Source organism: Ceratosolen solmsi, unplaced genomic scaffold, assembly GCF_000503995.2.
Source record: "Ceratosolen solmsi marchali unplaced genomic scaffold, CerSol_1.0 scaffold30, whole genome shotgun sequence".
Lineage (NCBI taxonomy): Eukaryota > Metazoa > Arthropoda > Insecta > Hymenoptera > Agaonidae > Ceratosolen > Ceratosolen solmsi.
The window spans coordinates 2178122-2193216 of NW_011948421.1; the positions used below are offsets into that span (position 1 = coordinate 2178122).

The 15095-nt window shown below is 33.0% G+C and overlaps 1 protein-coding gene across 1 annotated transcript in view; it reads left to right on the top strand.

Moving 5' to 3' along the window:
- The window catches only part of Arl4 (ADP ribosylation factor-like 4), a 43188-nt gene extending 28732 nt beyond the window's left edge, over positions 1-14456 (top strand). Inside the window, exons 2-5 of the mRNA XM_011498422.1 lie at positions 5697-6027; positions 7446-7664; positions 10693-10908; positions 13363-14456. Coding sequence (XP_011496724.1) covers positions 7451-7664; positions 10693-10908; positions 13363-13559 — 627 coding nt within the window. The 5' untranslated portion in view covers positions 5697-6027; positions 7446-7450 and the 3' untranslated portion in view covers positions 13560-14456. The remainder of the gene's footprint in view (positions 1-5696; positions 6028-7445; positions 7665-10692; positions 10909-13362) is intronic.
- Positions 14457-15095: the final 639 nt, after the last annotated feature.

Genomic DNA, 15095 nt, shown 5'->3' on the forward strand with positions numbered 1-15095 from the left:
CACGCGTTTCTCATGAAAAAAAAGAATCTCAAATTCGACCCTTTTTCGACGTCTCTAGAAGGATCCAAAAATAATTTTTACTCGAGACTCGATCCGACGTTCGCTCTTCCTGGAGCAAACGTAAAAAAGCACATCGCAAATGAACAAAGGGAGAAAGTGCAGTTGAGGAAAAAGTAGCGTTGCCTATGCTTTACCACCCTTTTCCCTGCTACCATTTTATCTTCTCCCCTCTCATTCTCTTTTTCACTCTCTGTCCATCTCCTCTCGAATCGCAGGAATAAACTCTTGACGCTAGCAAGAAAATGGGAAAGGAGCGGCCTGAGATAAGCGAGCACAAGATGCTGGTATGGATGAACGCACGCGCACCAGTAAAAAAGGAGAAGGTACGGTGCCGAGGAGGTCACTTAATCTTACGTTGAGAAGCTTACGCAGTCGTTTTGAGTGGACGTCTGACAAAGTTCTGGATTAACCGCGCGCGTACGAAGTTTTTTAATCTTGAACTGATGTGAGCGAATATTCAAAAAAAGTGGAATATTATTGTCTTGATTTTTCATTCAGACCGCGCACAAGTTACCATCGCTCAATACACAAGCTCCTAGCACGCCTATATATATATATATATATATAGTCTTCTTTTCAACCTTAATACGTTTCTAGATACACAATGTAAATAATACAATTATTGATGAATATTCGATATAATGGAATTGGCTTGCGGATCGTTCATCTGTGTTTATAAACTATTACTCGGTTCACTTGACGATACAACAAATCGATATTGATTTAGGATTACATCAATAGCTGACATTAATATATTTAATATCTTATTTTCACGTAATTACATGAGAAATTATTCGAATTAAAATCAATTATGTATTGCTTTCAATTACTTGTTCTAAGCAATAGAAATAGTGAAGGATCAAAACAATAGTAAGCCTCGAGATTAAAATGAATTATTCTCTTTTAGCATTAAAATGATTAATAACGTAACAAGTTTCATCATCGCAAGAAAAAAGGAAAGGCAGACATGAGTTAGAAGAACAAGTGAGTAAACAATTAAGAAAAATAGATGTAATAAAGACAACAACAAAAATAATCAACACAAGCTAATTTCTCGAATAATCCTCTTATTTCCAGTATAATTTACGAAAGAAATATTATTGCAATATGAAATGACTCTGTCTCTCTCTCACTCACTCACTCACTCACTCTGTCTCTCTCCCTTTCTCTCTAATACATTAATCAACAAAACACAGTAACAACTTACATAAGTTGAGTGATTAGTAAAAATAAATGAAAATTATTACTTGATGATTATTCGTGTAAAAGAAATTGAAGAAAATAAGAATAAGATACAAGAAATACGAGATAATAGAAGCCACATAATGACAGCCATTAACAGTATGCTAAAACAAATTTCAATAAAGTATATAAAAAAAAAATAAACGTTACTGAATCAACAGTCGCAGGAAAAAAAATATAAAATATCTTTGAAAAATTAAAGAATTAATAAAGATTAAAGAGCATGATAAATGATTCTAAAGCTTATAAAAATGCGAAAAAAATAGTCTCGAGATCAATAAGCTAAAGGTATAAGGAGCTTATATACAGATATAAGAAAAAAGTATTGCGCAAGAACTAGTTATAATAAAATTTCTAGTGAGACAAAAAGTTAATAATTTTATAAAATAGGATAAAGTGTAATATTTAGCAGCATTTTTATATTTCACGCATAAATTATAATGATTAATATCCATTTACAAAATATTGATTACTTCTATTTAAGAAAAAATGCAAAGCTCTGTTAAATGGTTAGATAAAGAAGTACTTTCACTCATTCTGAAATCTACACGCATCACTTACTCAAATTACTACAAAAATTAACACATCGCGAAATTCGATATCTTTTGCTTTAAATACTATACAAGTTAACACAAACTTTAGAGTGCAATCATTGTACTGGAAAAGGGAAAATAACGTCGTAAAAAGTCGAATGAAAGAAATTTCGAAAGCAAACACAAGCCAGACAACGAGAATACGATGAACAAGGACAGTCTAAACTAAAGGGAGATAAAACAGATATGCACTTAGAGGGATACCACAACGACAGGCGGGCTAAAAAAAGAGAAAGACAGAGTAAGTGAGCGAGAGGGAGAGAGAGAGAGAGAGAGAGAGAGAGAGAGAGAGAGAGCGAGAGAGGATTGTATGTCTGGAGCAGGTAGAAAAAGGCGAAGGAACAGGCGAGAAAGAAAGGAGACAGTGCACACATTGTAAATATGCGCATATGTATCTTCTTTGCATCTCTTATCCCGTATAATATACTCGTAGCATTCCACGTTAAATGATCAGATAAAAATTTTAAAGTGGAAAACTATTTTATGACTACAAGTTAAATTATCTCTATCTAATTGCTTAAGAGCTGTATGACGATGAAAGGAAACATTCTTCAAATTTTTAAAATCTCTTAATCCCATGGGATTCTTAGTTTTTTATATTATAAAGTACAATAAATTTTTTTTTAATAAATTATAATTATGAACATTTATATTCTCCCAATCAATTAATCAAAAATATTTCGAGATCAATCATTATTGAGTCATCAACCAAATTTTAAATAACTGTTAAGATGAATATTCGTTGACGTCAGCAACGTCATATACAAGTGCTTCACACTCGACAGATTCATCTTCCCATTTTTTATCTCTTTTGTAAAAACTTTTCTATTATCTTCTTATAGCAGGAATTTCTTTACAAACCTTGACATCAATTTTCATCGTTACAGACACTTGGAAAAGAAGGTTAATTCACTAAATAATGACTTTTCGAGACAACTACGGAAAAATGTAATAATCTTAATAACTAATAATTAATAATGCTTTTAAAGTCGTTATTAATCGTTAATTCAATGGTATTATAGAGTATTCAATTGTAAAAACAATAATACTGCTAACAAATGATAAGGCGCCAAGGGAAAAAGAGGAGGATACAGCCAGTGAAATAATACAGACTTTAAAATGCGCTGACACGGCACGAGGATAAAGTACCTCATAGCTTCGAAGTTACAGTGATTCTGAACCTTTAACTCATGAAATAACGTGTACGCGCACGTGCATACGTATGGAGAACGAACGTCAAGATGACCTACTTTTTGGGCCCTCGCTTACTCTCGGAGCCCAATTCGCCTATATACGCTCCTTTCCTTCCTTTTCCATACGGACTTGAGCGTCACCAAAACGATAGGAGAATACTGCATGCCAGATATCATAGGTGAGCTTCTGCTTTCGAGGCCGCGCTATCTAGTGCGCATGATGCACCGATGAAGTATTCTCGATATTCTCGATTTGTTTTGTCCAGTAAAGAAAATGAAAATCCAGTGCATTCAAGCCAACCTAACGCTTATAAAATACAAGAGCCTATGCTTTCTTATTTGCCGATTAATTTGACGTTAACGTCGTATTCGTTTGTGAGTCCCTACTTTAAGCGAAGAGCATCTATTTACGTATTTAAAACTGCTAAAATAGATACTTCAACAAATATCATCCATCTGAGTGAGAATTTTCATTAGCGTAAGGATTCGCCGTACGTAGGATGGAAGATGCTTGGTTTCTCGATTACAAAGCTTATTGGAATTTCGTCGCATCTTCGCGTTTTACAATGAATCTTGCATGAGAATGACATTCATTTGCAAATCCTTCTTATTATTTACCTAGCTATTGTTTTAAATACATTTACACTTTTCATTGTCGTTAATAATTTAAATTATAAAATTAATTAAATTAAATTAGAAAAAAATTGTTTGATTAATTTATCAACATTGCTTATTATTATCGAGAATCTATTTCCCATCTACAACTCGACTATTATATAATTGTTTAGCAATTTCGGGGTTTTGTTGTAATAGTCAAGGGCCTAGTACTTATAAATTTCTTTCGATCAATCATTTCTTCGATCATCTCTTCGATGTTTACAACTATGCATTACGAACAGGTTTAAATTTACTTCTTATTTTATTCGTGGCGAGGAAAATAATTTAAATATATTTCAATTCTATTGCCTGGAGAATGGCTAAATTTTTTATTTATTTATTAATGTCCTTCCGAGAGTATCCGATAAATTATTAAAGTCACCAAAAATCATTCATTATTAAAGATTATTATTCTTTGTCGTTGTCATTTTTAAAAAATATTATCGTTTTTAACTTGCTCGTTAATACGATACCATTACGATTCTCTAAGCAGATAAAAAATGTGTGTTATTATTCAAAACTTCACCATTAATAATCTGTCACGAACTAATTTTAAAAAACTGTTCACGCGCCTCATTTTAGCCTTAATACTGACAAATATGAAGCATATAAATAAGTAAAAACGAATATTTAACATCACTAGAAATAATAATCGACCTCTTACTTTACATCTCTGCGATATTTAAATTCTAAATTAAATTATTCATAGTTATGGATCAATGTTAGATATAAGTTTAATGTAATTCGATACATTCTAATTTTTCTATTCACTGGCATTGATAAAAATTAATCGTTCTTCTCTAATTGCCGATAATAATGTATTAGGCTATGTAATTTTGAAATTAATAATTAAACTGTAACTGAAAAATGATGCCTTAAAGCGAGAATAATAACTAAATTGAAAGAAAGTTGGTAACAAGAATATATTTATAGCTAATGAACTTAATAATGAACTTTGTAAAGCGTGCGAAAATGTTTCTATTGTACCGAGAGTAAATTAAGTCTGTTCAGCCAACGTTAATATAGTCTTTAAAATAATTAACATGATTATGCTTTACAATCTTGTAAGATTTTGTTTGATTTTAATTATGTTGCTTATAAATTCTTAATATAATAGTGATCATAAATGATAATTTTCCAAAATGCCGTAAATGCTTTTATATAATAATCATGTATTAATGAGAAATTATAAATTAGAAAGAGAGAAGAAAAGCCTAAGTATTAAAATTGCATCACAATTTTTATTTTCATTACAAATAACATTAAAAAATAAATCTATGCATTTTTTATAAGTATATTTAAAGAGTGCGTAAAGTAAGAAATATATTTATTTGTAATTTTCTTCTCAAAAAAAGAACAAAAACAAGAAGAAGAAAAAAGAGAGGAATCATCGTGTGTATAAATTACTGAGTTTTAATCGCTTATTTAAAATTTTACACAATATTTCATGGTTTTTATGCATTTAAAAATTGTTACTCGTAATTTTACCTTTCTAAAGCTATACATTCTATAATGGTTTTCATTTGATTAAATACTCGACATTTTTTTATCTCAAAAGAATTATTGCCAAACTCGATTGTGGCATGACAAAGGAGCATGAATTTTTATTTTCTCTTAACGACAATGAAAATGAGTGATTTTTGTTAGCTTGCGATAAGCAATGAAAATAAGATCCAATTGGGTAAGGCAATAAATTTCATGACATCAAAGGATTATCTCCTATGCGTATCCCAAAAAGGCAAATGATACCTTCTTAGCAGTTGGCACATTCGTCAACCATATAATTATTTTTACCCCACATCCGCGCAGTCGTGCGCCAATTCACTTTCATGAAAGAAGCTCTTGTCCCGGTAAAATAAAAGAAATGGGCATGCAAAATAAAAATGAAAATAATCATAAAAACGAGTAGCTTGAAAGAGAATGACCGGGCCCGTTTGATTTTCAATTGCAGATAGTGCGGTGGTGAGACGATCGACGGCGAGAGCGGCGTGTCCGGAAGAGCTTGTCGACCGATGGAAGTCCGGAGATCAACGATTCCCACGTCCGGCTGAGCCACCGTGAAAGAGACACTCACGCGCCCACGTACATACTTACGCAACACTTTCGCGCCAGCACACATACTCACTCACTCACTCTCTCTCTCTCTCTCTCTCTCTCTCTCTCGCACTCTCGCACTCTGTGACAGTTTATCTCCGTTGCGTCCACCTATCGGTACTTTTGGAGCAACGAGGAGGTGCACGAGGAAGAGGAGGCGGAGAAAGCCGGGAAACCGCAAAACCAAGGTATGGAACAGGCGCACGAACTCGCGATCGAGGTATTCAACCGACACCGGTTTAATGCTTTTAATATATAAACATGAAACTAGAATGGCTGAGCACTTGTAAATCAAGATAGGCGATAAGATTCCCTTTAAGCTAATTAAGTCGAACGAAAAATTTTTCATTCCCATTTTCTGTACCCTCAGTTATATACTCGCTGGCAATTATAAAAACTACAAAGTAATGAAGAAAAAAAAAACATCGTTAGAAAGAATATGAGAATTATTGGCGAGAGAATGCGCTTGGCTTCTGAAAAATTGAGAAACGCGAACCTAAATAATGTCTCATAATAATACCTACAATAAATAATAAAATAAAATCGGAGAATAATAGACCTTTTGTTTATATAATTATCCTATTAACATATTACGAATATTCATTTTAATTTTATTTATTTGCACACTGATATTCTGATGAAATGTGCATAATAAACTTACCAAGGATAATAACAATAACATTAGAAAGACTTTTCGAATTCTCGAATATATTAAGTGTAAATGTTAACAATATATACCTCGCTTCATACAATATTTACAATAGTTTTCTTATCTGATGGACCGAGGAATATTTTTTACAATCAATGTCCTTTCCATTACTGTTTTTCTTTGCTTCTCAAAATCACATTTTGCTCGTAACGTGTTTGCAAAGTGTTTCCGCGAACATTTGTTATGAAAAAGATAACATGGCTGTAATATAACGCCACTAACGGTGTCGCATATCCAAATAATACTTCGCTATCATTTTTAAATTCGTATAGCTTAACGTTACATTGGCTTTTTATTCGATCGCCTTTATGAATCGGATATATTAATGAATGTCTTTGGGGAGGGGTGGGGAGGGGGAGGGGGGGGAATAAAAACTAAAACATAACAATGGTCTATGGCTTAATAAATTATCGTTTCTACAACTTTGAAGCATCGAATTATCGTAACATTGCATCTCATTGCATTAAAATCCTTTTCTTCCTCGGAGCATAAAAATTTTACGCATGCTACAATAAAATTACCTATAATTAACAAATAATTCAATTCAACTCGGTATGGGAAGAAATTTCGAACTCTGTTTCGATCCTAATCTTCATTGTAAGTAGGTATTCAGTAGAACCGTGACCATGACGTCAGTACGAGCATCCTTTGTTTCCTATTTCCGACCGGTTATTTACGTCGTACCACCCACAATACAACGGAAAAATTGGAAAAACTAGCAGGAATCGGCAGATCTCGTAAAAGCGTTTATAAAGCCAATGTCGGGTCGGCTACGGAATTACTCATCGCTGCCAGCTTTTAACGTTAGGCCTCCCCGAAATTAACGGCCCATGTACTACCTACCTCTACCTCCAGCAAAATTCAGCAATACGCTTAAGCATTAGCTTGGCTTTGCAGATAAGATGGGAGCCGGCATGGGCAGAAGCGGCACTGGGGGCGGCAGTCTCCTGGAGTCGTTGCCCACGGGGACGCCCCTCCACGTAGCGATGCTCGGACTCGACAGTGCCGGTAAAACAACGGCCCTGTATAGGCTGAAGTTCGACCAATACATCAATACTGTGCCAACCATTGGTTTCAACTGCGAGAGGATACGCGGCGGTATTGGCAAGGCCAAAGGTAAGCTGACGATATGCATCGCGATGCATGGTGTTTTTAATACGGTGACGAATACCATGATCTACACAGTTAATCGGCCATTGCCTTTTTCCGCCTAATGTCTTCACGCTTTTCATATAATTTTGCCGAAGTACTTGAACCGCTGATGTCGAAAGAAGAAAAAAAAGCCGCTGCTCCGGGATCAGCCCGCAGCTCAGCCTGTCTTTCTTCTCTTGTGAACTTGTGAACTTGGACGAAATCGAAACACAGTTAATTTTACACTATTTTCGGTATAGATTAATTGCTTTAAAGTCATTCAGCACATACATCAATTGCATATTAATTGCAACTGTACTTACGAATAAAAAGGACTTGGTATTTGATGGATTGCGGTAATTTGATAAGCAGAGACATGAAAATTTCATATACTGTTTCTTAACTGAAAAGCAAATATTCATTATGGCGTTGATCCTGATTTATGATTAAATAAAAAATTTTCCATTAAATGGTAAAATTAATTTAAAATAGGGTACCCCTGTAACGTAATTCACAGGCTGTTATTAAGAGCAGAGCAAGGGCTGCTGGACGTAAATTTTAATTTACATACTCTGGCATAGATCGTGGTAGATGGGTTAGAAAATTATAAGCTTTGGTTGAAAACTTATTTAAACCTTGAATTTGATAACTAACATAATGGACGGGATTCTAAAGAAGATTACGAGCGTTTAACAATATATTTTCGAACATTTAGCGGAATTGTCTGGCTCATCCTTCTTGTAGTTTCAGGCAAAGTACAAGACAATACTACTATTGATTTATTTTAACCTATTAACATAGATCCATCTCTACTGGTTTATATCAAAATTCATTATTTTCAAATTAATTTTAATGATCTTATTTTTCAAAAGAGAATGATATTATTATTAATAAACTTATTGTAAATATAAAAACTTGATTTTTTCTTAAATACTCTATCATATCACAAGTTTATCAAAAATATATTAATCATTTTATCTAAAAGTAGCGCAATGATTAACATAATCATTCGGATACTTTTTCTGAAACACGTTATATTAATGAAGCACCAGATGCTCCGAGACTTGTGAGTTGAAAAGAGTATATTTAGAAGAGAAGAAATTGAAGGGAGACTTTGTTGTACAGTAGCCGCAGTTAAAATATATATAAAAGCTTATTGAAAGCTCGTTACTTCTTCCAAAAAGGCACTTTAATATAACTTATGGAAAGTATGCAATTGGTCTATTTTAGTAACATAGAAAATCAAAAATAACATAAAATTCTATATTAAATATTAATACATATGTAACAGCATGTTTAGTTGAGTCTGATATGTCAAAGATTGCCTTAGAAATGGAGCCACGAATCTTAAAAATCTCATCTAATTTTTTAATTTTAGCGTTGTTCATAAAATTCTTAGCTATTACAATATTACAATTTAGAATGTGTATTTAAGGGAAAACGTAGCGTACGCTGAATTGACCTTTATCGTGCCGTTCTCTTCCTTCCGTTTACCATTAAAATGGCATACTGTTTGGCCCACTAAAACAAATTCGTAGCTTAACGCGTAAATTTTAAATAAATAATCGCGCCAAGCTTGAATTAAACTTTTATTTTTTATTAAACGATAGCTCGGTATGTTTTACGCCAACATGTACCAACTTGAAAATTTATTTATATTACACTGAATGCAAATGCAAAACTTTTCATCTTTATTTTTATCGTAAGGTTAATATTAAATACGACAAACTGAAATTTAGATAATTAAAATTCTAAAATATTACGGATAATACGGAATTATTTTTAATTAATATTAAATAATTTCATTCTATATATCCTTACATATATAAGTGGAAAATACAGTGGTATCATTGTAATTTTGTAAATAAAATTTAACATTGAAGCTAAAATATTAAATTTTTACCAAAGCTGCGAAGTAATATTCGAGAAATCAATGTTTTATTACCAGTAAAATTATGTTCTTATAAAAGTGTGAACAGCTTGAGCAGAGATACTAGCCTGAAGATTAGTCTGACATAACCTCGAAAGAGATGAATCAGTATTTTACTGCTTATGAAGATTAATCTGACAAGATATCTATTTCTTGTATTTCTTAGAATTAAAACTTGCCTACTCTGATTCTAGTGGCATTGGAAAACTTAGCAGAGAGTTTTATAATATAGATTATTATAAATGTAATAATTTAAATATTAAATTCTTACGATAAAATTGAAAATGTCTTTGTAATCTTAATAGACAATAATAATAATAATAATAATAATAATAATAATAATAATAATAATAACAACGGAGTATCCATATCTAGTATTGATCGGTTGAAAGATTTTAATTCAATCGTTTTAAACAATTTAGTACAGAAATATTTGGCATTATCGATATAAATAATTATTGGAAAAATTATTAGTATTATTATTCTGTTTTTAAAATAAATCTTGTTAACGTTATTCTAATATTTTTTCATAACTTATAAATTCGAACGTTTACTAATTTACTGCCTATGTCTATTCTTCATTGTACTTAATGAAAAAGTTTGTGCTTAAATAATGACTAAATAAATAATCGAATTAATGTAAACTGTTAACGATTACATATTTTTATAAGCTCTTTTGAATTTACAAGTTACTTCTTAACTTTTCAATGTTAAAATGTTATAAGCTCTTAAATAAGCTTATATACTGAAAAATATACTGCTAAATATACTGAAAGACTGTAATATACGATTTTCAAAACTTTACCAGACAACATAGATTCTAATCGTCTTATCTCTTACAGTTTCAATGATTTGTTTTTCATATTTTTCGGCTAATAAGATATTTCCTAAAATGTTGATTATTTATTCGATGAAAGATATTAAAATACGTGGACTAAGACAATAGATTATTTTTAAGCATTAAAAAAATCAGAATCACCTTAATGAAAATGAAATTGTAAATTATTGATAAAAAAAATTAATAAATAAAATGAATATATTAATACTCCAGGTTTTAGGCTAATGAAACAAATATATTTTCAGGAGTTAACTTCCTAGTTTGGGACGTGGGCGGACAGGAAAAGCTTCGACCACTTTGGAAGTCATACACAAGATGTACCGACGGCATCATATTCGTTGTAGACTCCTGCGACACGGAAAGGCTCGAGGAAGCTAAAATGGAATTGACAAGGACGGCGAGGAGTCCCGATAATGCGGGTGTTCCCATACTCATACTCGCCAACAAACAGGATCTACCGGGTGAGTCCCTTACAATCGTGCGCAGCTTTTGTCAAGCAGCGATGCGATATCGATGGGAAAAACTCTCATCCTTATAGTAAATGGAATCTGAAAGTGGTACTTCTGATGTGGGTCGATTGTATATGTACTAGGGAGCTGATTTATTGATGGGCGAGGCTCGGATGCAACGCACTACTCGCTCAAATATCAATTCATACGACCGTGACACTTTTTGTTTTCTCTATTTTGTCATGCGCGCGTAAACACATTTCATGGGATTCGTATGTTATGGATAATACGCGTTTATGGCAGTCATAGAAGATACTTTAATGACTTTTTTGAAGTCAGTAGAACTTGTAACGGTGACTACTGTTGATAGTTGAGTGTAAAACTGTTAGCTATCAAGCGCTTTTCGAGGATGTTAAAATTACCTACGTGCAACTAAACTTATCGTCTTCTTTATATTTCTGATGCTTTGTGTGTCACAGCTACGTATAAAAACTTTAAACGGTAAAACATATTTAGCATGAATTTCTAATTATTTTTAATGACAAACTTAAAATTTGCATATTGTATATCTCATGAATTTTCTACAAAGCTCATTGTTATTAATAGTTCTGCGTTAGATTTTTTAAAACAATAAATGTACACATATTCTTCATTGTTTAATCGATTGAATGAGTAATTTGTTCTAGATAAGATATTATCTACAACATTTTAATAGATTTATGGCTTTTTATACAATACTTTCAAGAACGGAATTCTTTTGATTAATAACTTTTATGTTATTGAGTAGATATACGAATAATTAAAAATAAATTCATCTAAGTGATTATTATGATAAAAGTGATTGTATATAAATATAAATAAATTATATTAATTTATTGGAGAAGTGTATAGATATATTTATAAAATAATTATAGATACATGAAAATAAAATGAAAGTTTATTTTAAAGATTCATCTCACTTTCATAAGTACAATTTTAATAAATTCAATATTTAAACAAACTTCGACTATTGTAAATTTGCAATTTTTCTTTAAATACAGTGCGGTAATATGAAAACGAAAAAGTTTTAACAATAGTTTACCTCAAAAATTAATTAAAAATTTATTAAGTAAATTTCGATTTTTTATTCGCCTTATTTAAAATGATAATTTTTTATTTACGCATACATTAAATTAATTGCTATTAAAATATTTTAAAACTGTGAGTTTGAAGTTTTCAAACTAAATATCTCGATGTATAATTAAAGTGCGTCGAAGTAACTGATATATTATACATTTCGTATTATGTATCATTATACGCTCATTCAACTTTTTAAAGTTTGACAAATCTTATTATCCATCAAGACAATACTTTCTTAGTCAATTTAACCAAAAAAGTTAATATAGAATACCTTAGGGTGTCTTTAATTATCATATATAACAGCACATTTAAATATATCAATTTAGAATGTGAAAGTATATAATTATGATTATAAGCTGAGTAGAGTTGAAAGTTTCACGAGAGTACATCCTAAATTCAACTAGTTAATATGTGTTGAAGAAAAAAAGCACCCACAATCTTCAGACTTATTAATAGTATTCATAAATTATTAACTATCGAATGAAAAAAAAAAAATCTTTAAATTATGACGTACGGTCAAGAATCGAAAATTATAACTTAAAAGTAGATTAATGTTAATACATATTTAAAATAGTCAATTAAAAGGCGTAGAATATCGTACATAAGAGATTAAATTTACTATTATTTAAGGTAATTATTAAAATTTATAATAATAAAAAATAATTATATTTCCTACAGAAATTGTTTCAATATAACCTTTTCATGTGTTAGCACTCGACTGAATTTTACATTTTTTAACAATGAATACATAGATAATTTATATTATCTAAAATTAGTTTATTTAAGAAAAAAAAAAAAAATTGTTCTCGTATTCTTAAAATACAATTAGGCAATTGTAATGACCATTATTTAATGGATCATTAAGTTATTCAAAATTATTTATTTAACATTTTCGCCTTTCAATTACTATAAAATTATAGCTGATATTTTACATATTTACTATCATAATATCGTAATATACTGTAAATAAAATGATATGACAATTTTATCTACGCCGACATAAAATACGTTTACAAATTTTTATACTATAAAGGATAGCATAATTGGAAATATAACTCCGACATCCCGCGCCATTGCTTATTGAAATTATTTTAATAATACCGTTATGCTAATGTCAATAGTCAAAGCTTTTAATTTAGAGAGCATAAAGCGTGACGGGCGCTCCCATTAAAGGCCATCGCGTTGATTTTTACAATAGAATATCGACTTTAGCCATTTCGACTACATTCTCGATCGTATAAATTTGACATCGGCGCGATAGAGCGTGTAAAAAGATAAAGGGGAAGAAAGAAGGAAAGAAATGGCGAAAGTGAAAGGGGGAGACAATAAGAGATTGGTTGTTTATAGGCGCCAAGGAAGTGGACGAGTTGGAGAAGCAGCTTGGCGTTCTGGAGCTATCGTCATCCTCGGGAAGCTCGTGCGTCCGGGTGCAGCCAGCATGTGCTATTACCGGCGAGGGTCTGCACGAGGGTCTGGATAGTCTCTACCAACTAATTCTCAAGCGACGCAAGCTCGCCAAGCTAAACCGGAAGAGGGCGAGGTAGGCCAGGATCTCCGACGACTGCGCCTGCGTCTTTTGACATTGCACCGGTCCCTTGGCGGATTACCGGCGCGTCATTTTTCAGAGTGACGATGACGAGGAGGAAACGGAAGAGGAAAAGAACGAGAACGAGGACGAAGACGAGGAGGAAGACAAAGACGATTGCGTATGCGATACCTGTGAACTATGCAAAATCTCCCGTTGGAACGTCCTCTTGATTTTGGAAAGAGGCTTTATTACGCTTGGAAACGAGAAGATTTCGCGGGGCAAGTGGTACACGCCCGGCGCCACTGTTCGCTCCTCCGTGCCCGTCGCACAAATAACCCGCGCTACTCGAGACAACGGCTACACGCATGTACATACACGCTATAATGATTTTTTTCTAGTCTACAAAGCGCCACATCGAAGGAGCCGTCGCAAGGCCTCATTCGCCTTTCTCTTATTATCGACGGAGGTGAGAATAAGGATGGCGAACCTCTCTCATTGAGCGCGTGGCACGTCCTCCGCCGTTTCGTTTATTTATCGTGCCACGGTGGACACTAGCGAACGGCGGAAAAGCGATGGATGCGCCTTTTTTACTCCCAAAACTTGCCTCGACTGAGCTCCCAAGCCCCTCTTTGGATCCCCCCCCTCCCCCATCCCCCATCCCCCATCCCGCAAAACTACTCGGTAGTACGACGCGATGCAATTGCGCTTATCGGTCGTAAGAGGAGATCGAGAAGGGCCAAGAGAAGATTTACCAATGACAATAAGGTCTGGAATTCCTGTTATCTTCTGCTTTTGTATTTTGTCATTGTGCCACTCGGCTTATTGCAGCGTCGTACGACGAACTTTTGATTCAACTCCTTTTCAAAGCGAGGCGGATCCTCGAGTCATACTCCTTATTAATTTAATTCATTAATTTTTTTATTATAAATACAGCATATAAGCGACCAGATGGTCGTTTTAGTTAACGGAAAACACAAGCATTACCCGCTATTATTCAGTAGGGACTGATGCTCGATGAATTGTAGTAGGGCAAGTGCACCAATGCTAGTCGACCAAGGGATCGTATCTAAGCTGATGCTAGTCTGCTAATTTTATCGATACTAGCGTCCTGCTCGATCGATTCGTCCAGTTGTTGGTATTTAAATGTACGATTCATAATTTTGATTAAAAGTCGCCCTCGTTGTTCTTTACTTCCGAACAATCGATAATAGACTAAAGATTAATTGTAAACAAGATCCACGTTGTTTTTTGTTTTAAACAAAATTATAACGTGAGTCGATTGCAACGAAAACAATGCATATATTGATAAAGTAGTCATCGAACAATATTTGGACATTTTTCGCCCTGATTTCGCAATCTGGAGTGTAAGAATTATAACCGGATGAAATTCGATTTGTATTATAATAGGAGCTTTTATTGAATCGACAATTGATAATCGATATCCCTTTTTATAGGGATGATTTACGAGCAGACTCGATTCCAGTTATGTGCATACGCCGTTAATGCGAGTACAACACAGTAATGTAGGAACTGCCAATTGTAGCGCGCTGTT